Below are 21,137 nucleotides of genomic sequence, written 5' to 3'. Positions count from 1 at the left end.
TTTTTTCCAAAATGTATTGATTTATTTTTTTTAAATCCTATTTTACAACTGAAGAGATGGGTAATCTTCTCTCCTTACACTGTACCCAATACCAGTGGTATATGTCACCAGTGTATGAGTGAAATCTGCTGATTTTTTTTCACTGAATTGATTAGTTGGTTCAACTTTGTAAGAATACAGACTGGGAAGCCTTGATGTCACAAAAGACCAGAGCAAGCTTGGTTAGACTATACCTTAAAGATCTATACCGTCATGGCCGGGCGCGGTGGCTCAAGCCTGTAATCCCTGCACTTTGGGAGGCCGAGACGGGCGGATCACGAGGTCAGGAGATCGAGACCATCCTGGCTAACACGGTGAAACCCGTCTCCACTAAAAAATACAAAAAAAACTAGCCGGGCGCGGTGGCGGGCGCCTGTAGTCCCAGCTACTCGGGAGGCTGAGGCAGGAGAATGGCGTAAACCCGGGAGGCGGAGCTTGCAGTGAGCTGAGATCCGGCCACTGCACTCCAGCCTGGGCGACAGAGCGAGACTCCGTCTCAAAAAAAACAAAAACAAACAAACAAAAAAAGATCTATACCGTCATAACTAACTCTAATTTGAACTCCTCCAAAATCAGGCACTTGCCTGAATTACCTAGGTAAGGATGTAGAGCTGCTGTCTTGGCTTGAAGAGGGAAATTGTAGTTTGAAACACTAAGTTATACTGGAGTTAGAAGAATATTTTAGTGGAAAATGTCACGTCAAGGACTCCACTGAAGATCATTCCTAAATATATCCAGGTTCACAGTCATGCTTCTTGCATCCATGTATGTCAGATTACCTATCTTTTTGCAGTATACCACAATGCAGTATCATACTTGTTAATATTCCTGAAACAGTTTAGGCAAATTATCACTGACATAATATATATATTTGGAGTAAATAAATATGGCCATTTTCTCATCAAAATCTGGCTGTTGGTGCAAAAAAAAAAAGGGAGTTTTGCAGTTAAATTTTCACTATAAAATGTCATGTTGAGGAGAATATTCAGAAAAGGGGGACTACCAGTGAGCTATTAAGAGTTTGTTCCATGGGAATTCTGTTCTCAATGATGTAGTTTCCAAAGAGATAATGCGACCTTGGCCTAACACTTTCATTTGACAGAATAAACAGAAGACCTAAAGCTTATGTATTTATTTATTTTTATTTTATTTTTTATTTTTGTGGAGATGGGGGTCTCGCTATGTTGCCTGGGCTGGTCTGGAATTCCTGGCCTCAAGCTATCCTCCTGCTTCTACCTCCCTAAATGCTGGGATTATAGGCATGTTCCATAGTGCCTGGCCTAGCCCTGAAGTTTAAATGACTTATGCAAAGTCACATAATCTGTTGCCAAAACAAAGCTTCCAGAATTGTGTTTTTTCTTGTCCATAATTCTTATGTTTTTATTATTATTATTATTATTATTATTATTATTATTATTGAGATGGAATCTCGCTGTGTCACCCAGGCTGGAGTGCAGAGGTGTGATCTCAGCTCACTGCAACCTCCGCCTCCCAGATTCAAGCCATTCTCCTGCCTCAGCCTCCTGAGTAGCTGGGATTACAGGCACCTGCCACCACACCACGTAATTTTTGTATTTTTAGTAGAGACAGGGTTTCACCATGTTGGTCAGACTGGTCTCAAACTCCTGACCTCAAGTGATCCACCTGCCTCGGCCTCCCAAAGTGCTGGGATTACAGGCGTGAGCCACTGTGCCTGGCCTTGTCCATAATTTTTAAATGCAACTTTTCCATTTTAATTGTGACATATAATGCCTCAATTTTTGTTTTAAAACATGGAAATTGGACACAATGTTATTACTAAAAGCTATTAATTTAACCTTCCTCCTTATTTATTTATTTTATTTTATTTTATTTGAGTTGTAGTCTCACTATGTCTCCCAGGCTGGAGTGCAGTGACATGATCTCAGCTCACTACAACCTCTGCCTCCCAGGTTCAAGCGATTCTTCAGCCTCAGCCTCCCAGGTAGCTGGGACGGCAGGCACGCACAACCGTGCCTAATTTTTGTATTTTTATTAGAGATGGGGTTTTACCATGTTGGCCAGGCTGGTCTCCAATTCCTGACCTCAGGTGATCTGCTCGCCTCAAAGTGCTGGGATTACAGGTGTGAGCCACCACGCCTGACTCTCCTTGTTTATTTTTAAGTGAGAAGGGAAAATTAAATGTAGAACAATTACGACAGACTTGTAAAAGGAATAAACACCCCAGATTTGCAAGCCAATTCTACTCTGAATCCCAAAATATATAGTTTCTTCAACTCTAATGGGTCAGAGAACTATGTGGAAAGTTTTTTTTTTTTTTTTTCCAGAAAAGATCTTTGACAAAACACACACACACACACTCATTTTGGGGTAAGAGATTTTTCCTAAATAAGTATAGCCATCTTGTTTCTATCATTTATAATTCAATCAGCTGCAAGGATGAGGACTATATAACCATTTCTCCCTTTAAATGAGAAACTGGGATACAAGTGGTTTGAGGTAGGGAAGAAATGATACATTTTAAAAACTCAAATGACAAGTTCTTCCTGGCTGGAGAGTGAGACAAGAGAAACCACAAAACCCCAGATTGTGCAATCTGTAAAGACAGTGATAAAGTGACTACTTCATAGGTGAAGATGGACAACTTGAACTTCCCCTTGAGTTTCACAAGGGGAGCCCTGTGTGTGAGAAGGAAGGAACATATTTGAGTGTAATGTGCAGTTGCATTTAGATCTAAGGAAACTTAAAATGAATTTAAGTTTCCTTAAATTAAGGAAATTTAAGTTTCCTTAATTCAAAATGAATTTTTGAGCAGTTCTCCACTGTAACTTTAATAAGTCTCCATTTCAACTTTCTGTTCTCAATCCCCTCTATCTACAGCTCAAACACATGCAGTATCTGCCAGCCATGTCCATGAATTCCTGATGTCCCAGCCAAGGGCCTCTCAGCTCAAAAAGCCCCTTGCTTGCCAGGGGTCAGCCATGTCTGGAAGGCTCTGAAAGAGGTCTGCTGGGCAGTGGGACTGCTGCTGGGGATGAGAGACCTCTTGTTGGACTGGAGAGACCAGGAGCTGTAAGAAACCCAGAAATAAAAAGGCTTAGATGGGGACAGCTGCAAAGGTATCAGCTCCCAAGTACCAGGAGCTCCTCCCTCCTCTCCACCAAATCCCACAGTTGGGACATCTCCCCGAAAGCCCCACCCCAAGTAAAATTATTTGCTGTCTCACCCTCAAATAAGAATGAGTCAATAATTAAGTAATGCAATTATACAAGCATAGTCGTAAACAACTATGTTGCAAGTATGCTGACATGCAAAGATGTGTTTTATCTTTAATTACCGGAAGAAAATAGACAACTTGAGTTTGAGCACCTAACTTGAAGAAGAAATTAGGAAATAATAGTCCCTCCCCACCACACCCATCACTCCCAACCCATTCTGCCTAAAACTCCTTTGCATTGTAGATTTTATTTGTAATTTTTAAACTCTTATTTTAAATTAGGTCCCAAAGAAAGAAGCTGGCATTTCTTATTCTGTTCAGAGTGGTCTGAGAAAAAAAATAGGAAAGCAAACTCTTTCTTTTTTTTTTTTTTTTAAATCAATACCCGAGATAACAGCCAGAAGCAAAAATCCACCGGTGCGTCAGCAAGCAGGGCACTCGGCCATTCAGCTCCATCCTTCCCTCTGAGCTGTTCTCCAGCAGGCTCCAGCCGCAGCTCCAGGCCACTAGAGCAGATAGATAATGTAGGACAGAATGACCAGGCCTATGATAGCAAAGAACATCAGGATGAAAATATCCAGCATTGTGGATTCCTAGGCCGACCAGGCCCCTGGATTCTGGTGAAACGTGAGCTGTGAGCACGGAGGTTGCAGTCGGTGGAGAGAAATGGCTCCTCTTCCCTCCACGGCTCAGCCCTTGTTCTTTCCCCTCCCCCTCCTGGGGGCCTGAGACTGAAGGATGCTGCAGCTCCACCAGCAGCTTCCTGCCCCCCCACCAACCACAGCCAACCAATCACAAAGCCTGGGGGTGGATAGCCAAGGAGCTGCCAGATTTAGACCCACAGAACCGCAGAATCAAAGGGGCTCAATTTCTCCCCAGTAACCCAATCTGACCCCTTTGTATCTAAATGGAGCCTGCATGCTCTGGATGTAGGAGGAGATAGGATCCTACCCAGCTCCCCCGCGACTGAATCCTCCTGACTGCCTTCTTCGCCTTTCCTCTCACACACCGCGGGCAGATCATCTCAGAAAAATCATGGTTGGGTATTGGGTGGGCCATTGGCAACTTCTAAAGGTCACATTATGGGGAGACACAGACAAAGGACTCATATGGATCTCAGTGGGCTTCCCTGGGGGATGAAGCTAACATTTACACATTTCCTACATTGGGCCAGATATTGTACATGTGGTGCAATTTCAACCACCCTACGAGTCTTTCATAGATGAGGGTCAGAGATGGCCAGAAATTTACCTAATGCTTCATAGCTTAGACGTGTCAGAGACCAGCCGGGCACAATGGCTCGCGCCTGTAATCCCAGCACTTTGGTAGGCCAAGGCAGGTGGATCACAAGGTCGGGAGTTCAAGACCAGTGTGGCCAAGATGGTGAAACCCTGTCTCTACCAAAACTACAAAAGTTAGCCAGACTTGGTGCCGCATGCCTGTAATGCCAGTTACTCGGGAGGCTGAGGCAGAGAATTGCTTGAACCCAGGAGGTGGAGCTGAGATTGTGCCACTGCACTCCAGCCTGGGCTACAGAGCAAGGCTCCATCTCAAAAATAAATAAATAAATAAATAAAATTAGCCAGGCATGGTGGCAGATGCCCGTATCCCAGCTACTCTTGAGGCTGAGGCTACAGGATTGCTTGAACCCGGGAGGCGGAGGTTGCAGTGAGCTAAGACCATGCCATTGCACTCTAGCCTGGGCGACAGAGCGAGACTCTGTCTCAAAAATAAATAAATAAATAAAATAAGAAGTAAAAGGCCTAGTGTGGTGGCTCATGCCTGTAATCCCAACATTTTAGGAGGCTGAGGCGGGTGGATCACCTGAGGTCGGGAGTTCAAGACCAGCCTGAGCAACATGGAGAAACCCCACCTCTACTAAAAATACAAAATTAGCTGGGCGTGGTGGCGCATGCCTGTAATCCCAGCTACTTGGGAGGCTGAGGCAGGAGAATCGCTTGAACCTGGGAGGTGGAGGTTGCAGTGAGCTGAGATTGCACTCCAGCCTGGGCAACAAGAGTGAAGCTCCATCTCAAAAAAATAAATAAAATAAAATAATAAATAAATAAGAAATGTCAGAGACCAAGATTCAAAACTAGGCACGCAGACATCAAAGTTCATATTCTTCCTCTTGCCCCACACTGCTCCCCCTGTTGGTCTGGAAGGCCTCTACACCCCACGTGCACTGCTCAACTTGCAGAGGGCGCACTTACAGGACGGGCACCAGAGACCCCTCCTCCACTCACTCCTTCGTCTCTTGCAGTCATTACCCACTGTTTTGTTTTCCTTCTTTCTTTTTTTGTAGAGACGGGGTCTTGCCATTTTGCCCAGGCTGGTCTCAAACTCCTGGACTCAAGCAGTTCTCCCACCTCAGCCTCCCGAAGTGCTGGGATTGCAGGTGTGAACCACTGCACCGGGCCTAATTTTGCTTTGATATCCTCTTCCAAAAGCTCAGCATAGTGTTATACACAGAGAGGACACTGAAGAATTCTCAGGGGGCATCCCTGAAATTAAAAAAATTCAAGTGGTTTCTTCTGAGGGGGAAAAGAGAATTGTTTTATTCTTTTCTTTATTTTTATTTATTTATTTATTTATTTATGAGACGGAGTCTCATTCTGTCGCCCAGGCTGGAGTGCAGTGGTGCGATCTCTGCTCAATGCAAGGTCCGCCTCCTGGGTTCACACCATTCTCCTGCCTCCCGAGTAGCTGGGACTATAGGCGCCCGCCACCACGCCGGGCTAATTTTTTGTATTTTTAGTAGAGACGGGGTTTCACCATGTTAGCCAGGATTTTTTTGCCTTTTTATAAGCCTCAATTATTTCCTATTAAATTAAAAAATTCCCTAGGATGTCTCTGAGGCCTAGTCTCCTTGGCCCCCACCCCAAATAGTACTTTTTTTAAAGGCCTGGGGTTAAGATATATTGGTAACCTCCTCATAATGCTAGACCTCAAGAACTTAGGCCACTCAGAAGGAAATCCAGAAGCCCCTCCCACTGGTCCACTCCCAGGAGGCAGAGCTTTCTGTGGGCAGGGAGTGGAGACGTGGCAGCAATGCCCCCCAAAGCACTGTTCCCTCAAATAGATCTGAAGGTGAATGAAGCCTCCTGAGGAGTGGGGTAGGCCAACATGAGGCAAGCTTTGCCAACAAACTCCCTTCTATTGGGAAAGTATTGGGCTGCCTGCGCCCCTGGAGGGGAGCAGGTGTCAGTGCTGTCTCTAATTATACCACCCAGGGCCGCCTTGGATGCTCCCCACACTGGCCCAGCTCGGCGGACTCTGGCCATGTCATTCTCCAGATTACAAATGCTCAGCTCAGGAGAGCCCTCCTCCTCTCCACCCTGCTGTGATTCTGAGGCTGGAGAATGCTTTAGTTCTGAGCCCCAAGAGAGAAATGCCCCTCAAGCAGCTGGACCTGAGGCTGATTGGCAGCACTGAGCAGGGCCAGACTCACCTCTCTACCACTGTCCTCTTCCCAAGCCCACTGAGCAAGAGGGGAGGCCGCCTGGCCTTTTGGCCAGTCACAGACCCTGGGCACCTGGAGCAAAACATGGAGCCCAGGAGACACGCATCTGAGAGCTGCCAAGGACACAGGCACACGGCCTGCCACGGCCAGATGGCACAGCACCAGATTGTGAGCATCACATGGGGGTCTCAGGCCCCACTCTGCCACTGTGACTGCCACCAATCTGCTTTGCCTTTCTGGGTTTCAGTGAGCCCCTCTATAAGTAGTTACTTCTCTCACAGGGTTGTGAGGAAGAAGGAAGAAAGGGGATGTGTATTAAAGATTACATTCAGAAGGCACTGTGAGTAGTGCTTTGGGTTACCAGGCCACCTTACAGACAGCTTTAGCCAGGTCCCATCCCACTGCGGAATGCCCTGTCCCTGTCATCTCATTCCTTAAACGCATGGAGCTCCTGCTCTCTGCCTGGCAGCGGCAGAGTGCTAGAACTGCTCCCCAGCCGAGCTCATTCATTAATTCAACAGCTCCCCACCTGCTCCTGGGCAAGTACCAGGGATTTAGAGATGAATTAGACTCATCGCCTGCCCCAAGGGCTCTGGCTAGTGGGTACAGATTCATCACTGAGGAGGTGACACAGTAAGACAAGACGGAGCTCAGGGAAGCTTTCGGGAGCATCACCAAGTTGGGCAGAGAGGAATGAGCGGGTGGGAAGCCAGAAGTAGGTTGGTGGGGAGTTCTCAGCAAGGAGGAACTAGGGGCCGAGGGCTTGTCAGACAGCAGCAAACTATCCTTTGGCGTCCAGACAAGTCATTCTCTCCCTGAAGGGCAGCAGAGTTCCCAGGAGGGCCACAGGCCAGTGCCCCCAAGCAGACAGAACACACACACACACAGCAGTACGTTACAGCTACACACACACACACGCACACAGCAGCACCTTACAGCTACACACACACACACACAGCAGTACGTTACAGCTACACACACACACACGCACACAGCAGCACCTTACAGCTACACACACACATACAGCAGCACCTTACAACTACACACACACACACACACACACAGCAGCATGTTACAACTACACACACACACACACAGCAGCAGCACCTTACAGCTACACACACACACACACAGCAGCAGCGCCTTACAGCTACACACACACACACACAGCAGCAGCGCCTTACAGCTACACACACACACACACACACAGCAGCACCTTACAGCTACACACACACACACACACACAGCAGCACCTTACAGCTACACACACACACACACAGCAGCAGCACCTTACAGCTACACACACACACACACACACACACACACAGCAGCACCTTACAGCTACACACACACACACACACACAGCAGCACCTTACAGCTACACACACACACACACAGCAGCAGCGCCTTACAGCTACACACACACACACACACACACAGCAGCACCTTACAACTACACACACACACACACACACAGCAGCACCTTACAGCTACACACACACACACACAGCAGCAGCACCTTACAGCTACACACACACACACACAGCAGCAGCGCCTTACAGCTACACACACACACACACAGCAGCGCCTTACAGCTAGACACACACACACACAGCAGCAGCGCCTTACAGCTAGACACACACACACAGCAGCAGCACGTTACAACTACACACACACACACACACACACACACACAGCAGCAGCGCTTTACAGCTACACACACACACACACACACACACAGCAGCAGCGCCTTACAGCTACACACACACACACACACACACAGCACCTCAGAGCCAGAGAGGAAACCAAGTCCGCAGGTAAAAATTATACTTTTATTTGAGTCACCAGGAGAAAGATTCACTTGTGGTTCAAGTCAAATGTTCAGAATCGTAACAGGCCAGAAAGATTTGATCCCGAGCACAAGCCCACGAGGGAGGGGACCAAAACAGACTGAAATGAGACAACAACCCCATATAAAAAGATGAGTAGGCGGCTTCACACACGCACACACATACACACACACACAGATGAAATGTTTGGACAGAGGCAAATTTCACGTGGTCATTTCTGTTTCTTTTTAAATACAGGTTTGTAGGGTGGTATTTTGTTTTTTCCAGCTATAAAAAAAGGCCCAAAAGTGCATGTGTGAGGGGGGAAAGGCAGAAATTAAGCAATAAAGTCATTTTCCCTGGAGGGACATGAGAGGGAGAAAACAGGAGGCAGTGTTGGGAGAACACACTTGGCTCACCACTGGGCTTCTTGTTATTTTTAGTATTGGTCCACAAAAGTTATATTCACATTCTAGCTTTGATGCCTCTTTCCTAGGATTAAATGAGCTGAAAGACCTCTGTGAACTGTAGAGAAGATCGGGGGCTCAGCCCAGCACAGCCCAGCCCCTCAGGGCTCTGTGCTCTTCTAGGGATGTAATGGTTCTGGTAAGGAACACAGACGCCCAGCAGCCTCCGGGTCACTCAGCACCAGTGTGACAGTCCCTCCTCTCTCTGGGGGTGTGTAAGAAAATGGCCCCTATTTTTAGGACAGGAAGAGTAGAGGGAGGGCCTGCAGCAAGATTCCATAACTGGCTTGCCTTATCTGGGAAGGAGAATTAAGCTGAGTGACAACAGGCTGCTTCTTGCTGCTCCTCCCCTCCACTCACCACTCTCCCAAACTCAGGTCCTCTAAGGGGATGTGTCCCTAACCTTTGGTCCCCAAATCCACATTGTGCTTTGAGATCAAGAGGAAACAGAATGCACCAGCGCCACCCAAGACTCCCAAGAGATTCTCTGCCTCCCCAAGCCCCCACATCGCCCAATATAAGATATTCCACTTGCCTCCACCTAGGCTGGGGCCAGAAAGGAAAAGGGATGGGTCAGGCAGGGCCTCCCCACCCACAGTCTTTTCCTCAACCTCTCATTTGGGGCAAATATCCCCAAATCAATTAACAAGCAGTTGACAAAAACACCCATGATGACTGATTGTTGAACAGGCCAACACCTTCAGGTCCTGCCCCCCACCTGGGGGTACAAGTGTGCAAAGGGACAAGAGGCCAACAGCGGGGGGCCTGGTTGGGCTCAGGGTGAAAATGGGATGGGGACTCCCAGAGGGTGGCAAGAAAACCAGAGATGAAATCAAGTGAGGCCAGGGTTGTCACAGCCACCTGCGAGCAGAAAGCAGGAACCGGATATAGCACCATCTTTCCCTCCCCATCCCGGAGGCTGTGCTTCCAGTTTTGCAGCCCTGGGACCCTCTTTCTTGCTTCAAGGGAGCTTTATGTAAGTGATGGGGAGGTCTAGGGAAAGAGCCCCCAGAGTGAGACACCCACAGGGTGACACTTCTGCCACCCTATTCTGCTGCCCTAGACAGAGATGGGGAAAAATATGCCTGGAGTGACAGAGCCTTCCTCTACCCCTTAGCCCCAGCAGGGTGCAGACCCTGTGGCAGCCCCACCAACTCCACACTAACCTCTTACCTTCCACCCTGCATGCTGCAAAGTGCAGTTTGGTGGGCTTCCTCCACTCAGAGATGGGGAGAAGGAGGAACTTCATTCCAAAAACACATAAGGAACTTCTCTCCCCCAGGAGCCCTCCCCTCTCACTGCGGCTTCTGAGGAAACTCTCGGGGGAAGACGGCTCTTCGTGCCCTCACATCACCCCACCCACACATAGGCCCAGAGACACCTACAGACACCCCTGCCCCATCTCTCACATTCACACTCACACACTTGCATGTCAGACACCTGCAGACATACATGCTCCTGCCTCCGCACACCAGGTCTTGGAGGTTTAGTGGTCCTTGCTGGCTTTGTGCAGCTCCAAGTCCACTTGGCACTGGGCTGGGGAGGGGAGGCCACGGAAGGCTCTGAGACATCTTCCCATGAGGAGCAGGGAGGAGCAGCCACCTAACCCAGATCCTGGGGGCTGAGGGAGGCTGAAGACCAAAAGGCCCTGAGGCGCCCTTGCCCAATACTTCGGGACCATGGCTTCCAGCCTAGGAGGCAGGCAAGGGTCCCTGGAGACTCGGGGTGGGCGTGGGGAAAGGGGCTGCGGGAGAGAACTCCTTGTTCCCCTCCTTCCGGTAGCCGTCCCTAAAATTAAGAAAGGCAAGAACCTGACCCAAGCGGTGCTTCCTGGGGAGCTCTTTGCCCGCTGCGGGTATGCGTGGGCAGGAGGGCAAAATCACAGTGTGCGAAGGAACGCGTGGGGAGGGGATGAATGCACCCCGCAGCAGGAACCCCGTTCTCCTGTTGTTGCCCCTGAGGAGGGAGGTAGGGAGAGAGACCCCAGGTGGGCAGAGCCCCCTCTCTGAGAAAGAGAAGTAGAGCCCATCCCACTGGTCCCTACACAACGGCAGAGCGCCCGTCGCCATCCCAGGAACCGAGAAGTGGATCCCACTTTGGAGAATGTAGGGAGCCCCTGCCCTGGGGTCCTGGGAGTCTCAGGCTCACCCCAGCCCTGGAATGTGTGGGTACGCGAGGAGCTGGGCAGGAGGGCGTGAGGGAAGAGAACGGAGGGGCAGGCGAGGCCCACAGGCCAACAGGTAGGTCTTCCATTCCAGCCCTGCCCCACCGGCCTCACCCTCCCCCAGAGAGGCCCACGCCCGTTCCATCCAGAGAGAAAACCAGGAAGTCGGTCAAGGGGGAAGCCTGCCAGAGGAGGGAGCCCGCGGAAGTGGCAGAAGAAGGCTTCAGTTGGCAAAAGAAGCTGGAAGAGGGGTGGGAATCACAAGCTGTTGCAGGTTTTAAAAAACAGAGACACTGAAGAATGGACGGGTCACGCCCAGGACGGATGCGATGCCGTGGAATGTGCTGAAGACAGATGGGGGCGCTGCAGGTTCAGATGGCCTCCACGTAGTTGGCCGGCAGCATCCCCGTGTCGCCGGTGCGCTCCACCGTCCCGTACATCCAGCCGTCGTCGATCTGCTGCACGTTGATGATGGTGTCACCGTCCTGGAAGGAGACCTCGTCCTCGTCGGCGGCGCTGTAGTCATACACGGCGCGGTACCGCTTCTGTGGGGGAAGTGTGGTCAGCCTAGGGCCCTGGATGCCGGCTCACCTGGGTCTGAGCATTTCTTTCTAACTCTCCAGGACCCTGGAGCAGAGCCTGGGGGAGCAGTGAACTCAGAAATGGAGCACCAAGCTCTGCTACAAAGATTCTTACCTCTGTGTCTTGCTTTCTGAGAGCAATCGATCTTTTACAACCTTTGGCAGCTATTAAGGGCCAGAGGCAGAACAGGGACTGGGTCACATCAGCTCTGCCCCACCTCCCCTGAACAGGACTGCAGTAAGGTCCACCAGCCATGATGACACAGTAATGTCTAAAAATATGACACGCAGGCCAGGTGTAGTGGCTCACACCTGTAATCCCAGCGCTGTGGGAGGCCAAGGCAGGAGAACTGCTTGAGCCCAGAAGTTTGAAATCAGCCTGGGAAACATAGTGAGAACACCGCTCCCCCTCTTTTTTTTTTGAGATGGAGTCTTGCTTTGTCACCCAAGCTGGAGTGCAATGGCGCGATCTTGGCTCACTGCAACATCCACCTCCTGGGTTCAAGTGATTCTCCTGCCTCAGTCTCCCGAGTAGCTGGGACTATAGGTGTGTACCACCATGCCCAGCTAATTTTTGTACTTTTTTGTAGAGACAGGGTTTCACCATGTTGGCCAGGATGGTCTCAAACTCCTGGTCTCAAGTGATCTGCCCGCCTCGGCCTCCCAAAGTGCTAGGATTACAAGTGTGAGCCCATCTCTACAAAAAATAAAAAATTAGTTAGGCTTAGTGGTACATGCCTGTAGTCTCAGCTACTCAGGAGGCTGAGGTGGGAGGATCACTTCAACCCAGGAGGTTGAGGCTGCAGTGAGCTAGCTGTGATTGCACCACTGCTGCCCTCCAGCCTGGGCAGCAGAGCATGACCCTGTCTCAAAAAAGAAAAAACAAAAACAAAAACAGAAAAAACATGACCTGTATGCTATTATTTGCATGATTATAAGCACCAGTAGTTTCTTTCAGAAGCCATGATGTGTCCTGTCCAAGTTCAGGACAAAGACCTTTCCTTGGGAGAAAAGTCTTCAGGGGATGTGTCTATCAGGTTCCACCTTCCAAGCCTCAGCCAAAATCTGCTGCTTAAGCCCTAGATCTAGGTAATGTCCAGTAAGGCACACAAAATCCTACAGCATCACCTACTACCAGGATGGAGTTTTAAAAAAGAGAGAGGAAAAAAAAAAAAGAAAAAGAAATCCTATAGCTATAGACAACATTCTACCTCCCCTGACCTTCACTGCCCTTGACTTGTCTCTGAGGCTCCACAGGACAGTCTGAAACCAACAGGTCTATGGGATAAGAGGTCACACTTCTCATGAAGTGACCTCAGTCTCTCTCATCACCAATTCTGCCTCTGTCTTGGTCTGAGCCGCTCCCATCCATGCCTGTATCCTGTAACAGCCTCCTGATGGTCTCCCTGGTTCTACCCTTAAACCAGCCTCTTCTCAACACAGCTGCCAGGGTGGTCTTCCAAAAACCTATGTCGCTCTGCACAGATCAGAGGTCCCAGAGGCCTTCCTGGGGCCCACAAGTCCCTGCATAATCGGAACTCTTCCCCTCTCCCACTGGAGTCAATTTGGGTTTCCTGCTGCTCCTTGAACTTTCCTAGAATATTCCCGCCTTAGCACCTTCGCGCTTGCTGTTCTCGTTGCACGGCTCACTCTTTCCTTTATTGAGGACTTTGCTCAAATGTCACGTCTTTTTTTTTTTTTTTCCAGCCGGAGTTTCACTCTTGTTGCCCAGGCTGGAATGTAAATGGCATGATCTCGGCTCACTGCAATCTCCACATCCCAGGTTCAAGCAATTCTCCTGCCTCAGCCTCCCAAGTAGCTGGGATTACAGGCATGCACCACCATGCCCGGCTAATTTTATATTTTCAGTAGAGACAGGGTTTCACCATGTTGGCCAGGCTGGTTTCGAACTCCTGACTCAAATGATCCGCCCACTTTGGCCTCCCAAAGTGCTAGGATTACAGATGTGAGCCACTGCACCCGGCCAAATGTCTTTTTTCTTTGGAGATGGAGTCTTGCTCTATCGCTCAGGCTGGAGTGCAGTGGTACGATCTTGGCTCACTGCAACCTCTGCCTCTCCAGTTCAAGCAATGCTACTGCCTCAGTCTCCCGAGTAGCTGGGATTACAGATTACAGGTACACGCCACCACACCTGGGTAAATTTTGTATTTTTGGTAGACAGGAGGTTTCACCATGTTGGCCAGGCTGATCTCAAACTCCTGACCTCAAGTGATCTGCCCGCCTTGGCCTCCCAAAGTGCTGGGATTACAAGTGTGAGCCACCGCACCTGGCCAAATGTCTTAATCCAGCTGCTTTCTATCCATCCCTCACCCTGCTGTCTTTCTCTTCACAGCATGTCACCGCTGACCTTACCTTATATACCTATTTTCTTACTGCTTTCTTGTTTGTCCCCCTGACTGGAATGTAAGCCCCCAGAGGGCAGGGAAGTGGCTTTATATTCAGAGGTGGACCCCACACATCCAGGACAGACCATTAAGGAGGGAAGGACTGGCTGGGCTGCCTGAAACCTTATCCTTCAGACTAACTCTTGTGCCAGTGCCGCGGGCAGTCCTAACATACCTTTGTTTGTGTGCCCAGAGCATCAGGCTCCAGCCTGCCATTATCTCAGGCGATTTTATCTCTCTAAGTATCTGTTCTCTCCTACGTGAGCTACTTTGAATTCCCAGGCACCCAGCCTGGAGGCGCTGAGCCTGCCAGGAGCTTGGTAAGGGTGGCTCAGCGGCACCCATGGGTAGAGTGAGTGGCAGGACTTACAGATCATTCACTTGCTCTAGGCCTGGCGCAGAGTAGTTGAACCAGAGGGATGCTGCCAGGTCCCCAGCCCAGCAGGGGACACAGAGAAGGTGACCAACACAAAGAGTTCTTTTTAGTTGGAAAAAGTGCTCTGAAGGCAGCCAGTGGAGTTGAGTGAGGCAAAGCATCAGGGTGGTGTGCTTTGCACGGCATGGCTGGGGAGGCCCCTCAGAGGCAGGGGCAGCCTGAGAGCTGAAGGATTTGGGGGCCATCCTCATGACGCGAGGAGAGCAGCGCCCAGGGCTGGAAGGCCCCACACAGAAAGGTGCCTTGGGTGTTCCCAGGTAGCTGGGGTAAGGAAACCCCGCCCAAAGCAGGGTGATTGACCTGCCCATGGTACACCAGGGGTGGAATGCAGGGCCCCAGTCCCAGCCAGCCTCTGCCCACTACGCCAACCAATTTCCTCTCTGCTCATAAGGCTGAGATCCTTATCATCACACACAAGAGTGTGGGTGCAAAGGTCAGGAGAATCCACGAGCTGTGTCCAAGCCTTCCCTGAAGACCCCCTGCCTCTGGCCTCTCCCCTCCGGCCAGCGTTACTCACCCCGCCACCACCTGGGGCGCTGCGCTGTATGGAGACTGGGGCTGCAGGCTCCTTGTAGCCACCATAGGACTGGGCCACCGGCTGCTGCTGGGGCTGCTGGTAAACTGGAAGATGGGAGGAGACAGGGCTCGAAAACTGCCCTGCCAAACCCAGCCCCTCCCAGAGCTCCTGAGAAGCCCATACCATGCACTTCGACCCCATCACCAACCCGGCTCAAGCCCCACAGCTCAAAGGCTGATGTCCACGTGTGCACATCTGCCTGTGTGGTGTATCCCCCAGCAGGGGCTCTGAGCCCCATGACCTGGGGGCCTCTCCTTTCAATCCTCTTGGCACAGTACAGGCCAGACCCTGGTGCTCACGCCCTCATCCTGGATGAGAATGGGACTTGGGGGCTTGGGAAGCAGTCCTTTCCACGCCTGCATGTGTACATGCATGCGTGCGTGCATGTGTGTATGTGCGTGTGTGTGTCTGTCTCTCGCCGGCTTCCTCCCCACCCCCCACCCCAGCTGGTCCGGCCTCAGGTCCTCTGTCCCCTCTTGCACACGAGAGGCTGAATTGCCTGTTGGTTAAGAGCAAGGCTCCAGAAGGTGTATCTGTCTGTCTGTCTTTTCTCTGGCTTCCTCCCCACCCCACTGGCCTCGCCTTAGGTGGTCTGCACCAACAGGCTCTGCACTCACCCGGGGCACTGGTCGGGATGTGGTGAGGCTGCTGCTGCTCCGGGGGCCGCCGGTAGCTGCTGCTTTCCTGGGAATCCCGGCGCTCTGGCTCCATGCCTTCGCCCCCGCTAGGGCCCATGCGGCTCTTCTCAAACTCCTCATGGTATTTTATCTGCAAGGTCAGAAGGCACTGGGTAAAGGATCCCACCGCAAACCACCCAGTCCCTTCCCATGACCCTCAAGATCCTGGGATGGGAGAGACTCCCCAAGAGCTTTGGGCAGAGAAAGCCAGGTCTTGCTCTGGAAGCACCAGCTATGTGCCCTTGGACAAGCGACCTAACCTTGCCAAGCCTCAGTTTTCACCTCTGCAAAATGGGACACCAGTATCTCCCTCAGACGTTGCTGGAAAATGCAATGAAATGACCGACGTAAAAGCGCCATGAGAACTAAAGGAACTAAAGAATCAGATCAAAGTTTGTGGTCACTTTTCTTTTTTTATGAGACGGAGTTTTGCTCTGTTGCCCAGGCGGAAGTGCAATGGCATAATCTCGGCTCACCGCAACCTCCACCTCCAGGGTTCAAGCAATTCTCCTGCCTCAGCCTCCCGAGTAGCTGGGATTATAGGCACCTGCCACTACACCCAGCTAATTTTTTGTATTTTTAGTAGAGACAGGGTTTCATCACATTGACCAGGCTGGTCTCAAACTCCTGACCTCAGGTGATCCACCCACCCCAGTCTCCCAAACTGCAAGGATTGCAGGCATGAGCCACCGCGACCAGCCAAGTGGTCACTTTTATATGCCTGCGGCGGAGGCGGGGTCTGCTCTGTTTCTGCGCTGATCAACAGTAACAGCAGCAGCAGCGGTTTACTGAGTTCTTACTGTGCTGGGGCTGTGCTAGGCATTTTATGTCACAGGCTCATGTGAGCTCGTCAGCGCCCCTGAGGGGTAGATTGCAGACCCCATGTAACAGGCAAGAAGGAAACGAAGGGATTGATAAGTGAAGTGAGTGGCCCAAGATCACAGATTCCAGAGCCTGGCTCTTTATCAACAGGCGATTCCGCCTCTTGTGTGCAAGATGTCGCCGGTGCTACAGTCTAGGATGATGCTCTGCTGAGAACCCCAGGCTTTAGGGACAAAAAGTGCCAGACCCTCCCTGAGGGTGAGACATTGTCTTGGAGATGGGCTCCTTCTCCAAAAATGGGCAGAGAGGCCCAAAGAAGTCACATCCCTCAGGAACACCCCACTAGGCAGGCATGTGAGGCTCCAAGCCCGCAAGTCAGTCTCTCGCCCCCACAGGGCAGTACTGGCTACAGAGACCCCCACCTTGACTGCCACCGCCCAGGAGTCTGGAGTTGGACCTCATGTTGTTTGAGGGCTGTGACTGTGCCTGCCTGGGGCTGGCTGCATTAGCCATCAAGGTCAGGAGGGCAGGGGAGGCAGGTGCCCACCAAGCCAAGTCAGGGAGGGGAGGGAAGCTGCACTCTGCCTAGACCCCTTGGGTGCTGTGGCGGAGGACTTGTCCAGTTTGGGGGAACCAGAGACCCTGCTACCTCCATCAGAGACCTAAGCAGGGTCAGCCAGAGGAAGCCCCACCCCCACTACCAGAAAGAAACCTCAGGGTCAACTGGCCCATTTGTGTCCAGAGCCTCAGCCCCAGCTCAATCCTCTTAGCCAACTGAGTCAGAGAGAAACGGTCGTTCATCCACCTTGTCGTCTTCAGGCTGAGTCCCATAGTGGGACCAGAACACCGGCCTCGGTGTTGCCTGCTAGATTCAGATTCTGATCGGCCCCAGGCTTCCTTCATCTCCCAACCCCCATGGCACCTTCTCTGGACACCAATCTTTCCTCCTCTCAGGTCTGAAAACAGTCCAGATGGCCTTCTGGGGCTGCCCCAGACTCCCAAAGACAGCCTGCCAAGGTCTCCTAGATCTCAGCCTAAGAGCCAGACCCTGGAGAATCACGGGTGACTCCCCACACTTGCAGCACCCTGACCCTGTGGCGCCCTGACCCTGTGGCACCCTTGCTCCCACTCTCCTTCCTCCAGCCACTCCATGAGGCATAAGGCCCATACCTTCACACCTCACATGCCTGGATCCAGCTGCTCTAGCCCCACCTGGGCCAGCCCAGACCCGGCCCCCAGGCTCATATGGGACAGGGGAAAAGTCAAGATCCCTATTCCCAGGCAACCGTATATCAGGTGGGTTTTGAGGCCTGCATTGCATGCACCTGCAGCAAAAATACACCACAAGAAAAGCGGGTGATAAGGTGAGCGCAGTGGCTCACACCTATAATCCCAGAACTTTGGGAGGCCAAGGTGGGTGGGTCACTTGAGGTCAGGAGTTCAAGACCAGCCTGGCCAACGTGGTGAAACCTGTCTCTACTAAAAATACAAAAATTAGCTGGGTGTAGTGACAGGCGCCTGTAATCCCAGCTACTCGGGAGGCTGAGGCAAAAGGATAGCTTGAACCCAGGAGGCAGAGGTTGCAGTGGGCCAAGATCATACCACTGTACTCCAGCCTGGGTGACTCTGTCTCAAAATTAAAAAAAAAAAAAAAAAAAAGATGAGTTACAGAGCCTCACATACATATCTCATTGCCTCGAATGGGAAAAGACCTCCAGGTGGGCCCATTCATGGGGGAGGGAGCCAGCCCCGGCCAGACTGACCACGCCCAACCCCACTAGGAAGGGCACCAGGGCACTCCCAGACACGGGGCCCATGCCCTGCTCTCAGATCCCTAAGACAAGGCCAGAAGTGACTCTCCCAGCCCACTCCCTCAGCAGCACCCTGTCCGCTGGTTGGGGGTGGTGGGGGAAGACAAGGGAAGGGGATACCAGTCAGCAGCCCTAGTTGATACACTTCATGCATATCAGCTCACTGAATCCTCCCCACAAGCCTCTGAGGTAGTCAATGTCATATCCCAATATCCAGAGAGGCTAAGGGACCTGCCCAAGGTCATCTGGACACATGGTGGTAGGGAGGGAAGGGATTAAGGTCAACCTGAAGGCAGCCCACCCTCGCCACTCAAGGGCGGTCCAGCCTTCTCTCATCCTTCAAGGTCCATCTCGGCACCTCATCCTTGGGACACTGGCCCTGGCTCCAGGCTGAACCCAGGGCTTCCACAGCACCCAGAACTGGGCTGTGCTGTCGGTGGGTGGTGTCCCCCCTCAACTGGATGGAAACTCTTGGAAGGTAGTGAAGGAGCCGGTTATTCTGATGCCAGGGCCTCCCACAGCACTGCACACCCCAAGCCTCGGGACTGGCTTAAGAGAACAGACCAAGATCCTGGAGACCCTTGAGCTTTGCTTCTTAAAATGTGGTCTCCAGTCCGGGCGTGGTGGCTCACACCTGTAATCCCAGCACTTTGGGAGGCTGAGACTGGTGGATCACCTGAGGTCAGGAGTTTGAGACCAGGCTGGCCAACATGGCCAGGCACCTGTGATCCCAGCTACTCAGGAGGCTGAGGCACGAGAATTGCTTGAACCCCGGAGGCGGAGGTTGCAGTGAGCTGAGATAGTGCCATTGCACTCCATCCTGGGCAACAGAGTGAGACTCCATCTCAAAAAAAAGGAAAAAAAAAAAAAAAAGTGGTCTCCAGACTACCTGTGTCTGACTCAACTGGGCTCCTTGTTAGAATGCAGGTTCTGGGGCCTTCCAGAGAATCTACAAAATCAGGGCTGGGGTTCTGGAATATGCATTTTGGAAAAAAGCTTCCCAGGTAAGTCTGAAGCAGGCTTCAAGTCTGAGAATGGGTGGTCTAGAGCAGAAGCTGGGAAACTATGGTCCATGGACCAAATCCAGCCCACAGCCGGCTGCTAAGAACGCGTTCCACATTTTTTAATGCTTGGCAGGGGGCGGTGGAGGGGGGGAAGAAGAACCAAAAGAGGAATAATATTTCATGACACATGAAATTTCTCTGAAATTCAAATTTCAGCCTCCAGAAATAAAGTTTTATTGGAACACAGCCACACCCACTCAATTACCTCTTATCTGTGGCTGCTTTCACGGCAGAACTGCAGAACTGAGTTGCTGCCACACAGGCCATATGGCCACAAAGCCTGAGATACCTCCTACCCAGCCCTTTACAGAAAAAATTTACTGACCCTTGTTTGCCAAAATACTCTGACGGCATACTCCTATTGGTTAAATGTATTTTAGCACAACCTTCCTGAATTATGTATATTTTATAAGTTACACAGAAGTTATCACTTGACAAATATAGAATGTATATTGTAAAACTTGCACCAAAAAATGAATGTTAAAAGTATGAGATGGCCAGGTGCGGTGGCTCACACCTTTAATCCCAGCACTTTGGGAGGCCACGGCCGGCAGATCGCTTGAGGTCAGGAGTTTCAAGACTAGCCTGGCCAACACAGTGAAACCCTGTCTCAACTAAAAATACAAAACTTAGTCGGGCGTGGTGGTGGGCAACTGTAATCCCAGCTACTTGGGAGGCCGAGTCATGAGAATCACTTGAACCCAGGAGATGGAGATTGCAGTGAGCCGAGATCGAGCCACTGCACTCCAGCCTGGGTGACAGAGTGAGTCCATCTCGAATGAATGAATGAATGAATGAATGAGATGAGATGAGATGAAAAAGAACCAGAACCAGGAGTTCTAGAGTTTTCTTCCTACAGGAACATGCACGCTGTCCCACACCTTGACGACCCCTGGTAGGCTCTATCCTCTTCACTTTTCTTTTTTTTTTTTTTTTTTTGAGACAGAGTCTTGCTCTGTCACCCAGGCTGGAGTGCAGTGGCACAATCTCAGCTTACTGCACCTTCCGTCTCCCAGGTTCAAGTGATTCTCCTGCCTCAGCCTTCTGAGTAGCTGGAATTACAGGCGCCCGCCACCACGCCCGGCTAATTTTTGTATTTTTAGTAGAGACAGGGTTTTACCAAAACCCTGTTGGCCAGGCTGGTCTTGAACTTCTCGACCTTGTGATCTGCCCACCTCGGCCTCCCAAAGTGCTGGGATTACAGCCGTGAGTCACAGTGCCCGGCCTCCTCTTCACTTTCCAGAGAGGAAACTGGTGGGGAGAGGAACAACCACAGAAAGGTGTGAGGGCTCAGGGTTTGAGGATCCGGGAGGACAGAAGTGAGACAGAGAGTGAAGAGAGCGACAGCTCTCCCCCACCCTCAGGGGAAACTCAGAAAGCAAGACACCAAGACAAGGAGAGAAACTGGTCCTTCCCAGACAGCTCAGGCCTGCAGGAACTTCCTCCAGGCCCTGGTAGGAACCTGGCGGAAGCCGGCTTCACTTCCTGTTCCCCAGGACACTGGCCTGCTTTTCCTGATCTGGGAAAATGGGGTGGGAGCAGTGGGGTGGGAAGAGGAGGAGAGGCAAAGCCTGCTGTTTCCCGGAGCACCCCTGCCCCATCAGGG

The 21,137-nt window shown here is 51.2% G+C and overlaps 1 protein-coding gene and 1 long non-coding RNA gene across 2 annotated transcripts in view; both read right to left on the bottom strand.

Moving 5' to 3' along the window:
* Positions 1-4,854, bottom strand: LOC105472268 (uncharacterized). The gene is made up of 2 exons (XR_981506.2): positions 3,621-4,854; positions 1-3,088 (listed from the first exon to the last, which is right to left on the bottom strand). It is a non-coding gene; the product is annotated as an uncharacterized lncRNA (long non-coding RNA).
* A 3,657-nt stretch (positions 4,855-8,511) lies between these two features.
* LOC105472269 (LIM and SH3 protein 1) overlaps positions 8,512-21,137 on the bottom strand; it is a 51,401-nt gene continuing 38,775 nt past the window's right edge. The window contains exons 5-7 of the mRNA XM_011725353.2: positions 15,775-15,925; positions 15,098-15,201; positions 8,512-11,703 (exon numbers count right to left, since the gene is read on the bottom strand). Of these exons, the coding sequence (XP_011723655.1) occupies positions 11,530-11,703; positions 15,098-15,201; positions 15,775-15,925 (429 nt within the window). The 3' untranslated portion in view covers positions 8,512-11,529. The remainder of the gene's footprint in view (positions 11,704-15,097; positions 15,202-15,774; positions 15,926-21,137) is intronic.

This window comes from Macaca nemestrina, chromosome 17 (assembly GCF_043159975.1).
Source record: "Macaca nemestrina isolate mMacNem1 chromosome 17, mMacNem.hap1, whole genome shotgun sequence".
In the NCBI taxonomy this organism is placed as follows: domain Eukaryota; kingdom Metazoa; phylum Chordata; class Mammalia; order Primates; family Cercopithecidae; genus Macaca; species Macaca nemestrina.
Note: the sequence above shows the minus strand (reverse complement) of the source record. Positions and strands in the feature narration are given on the sequence as shown.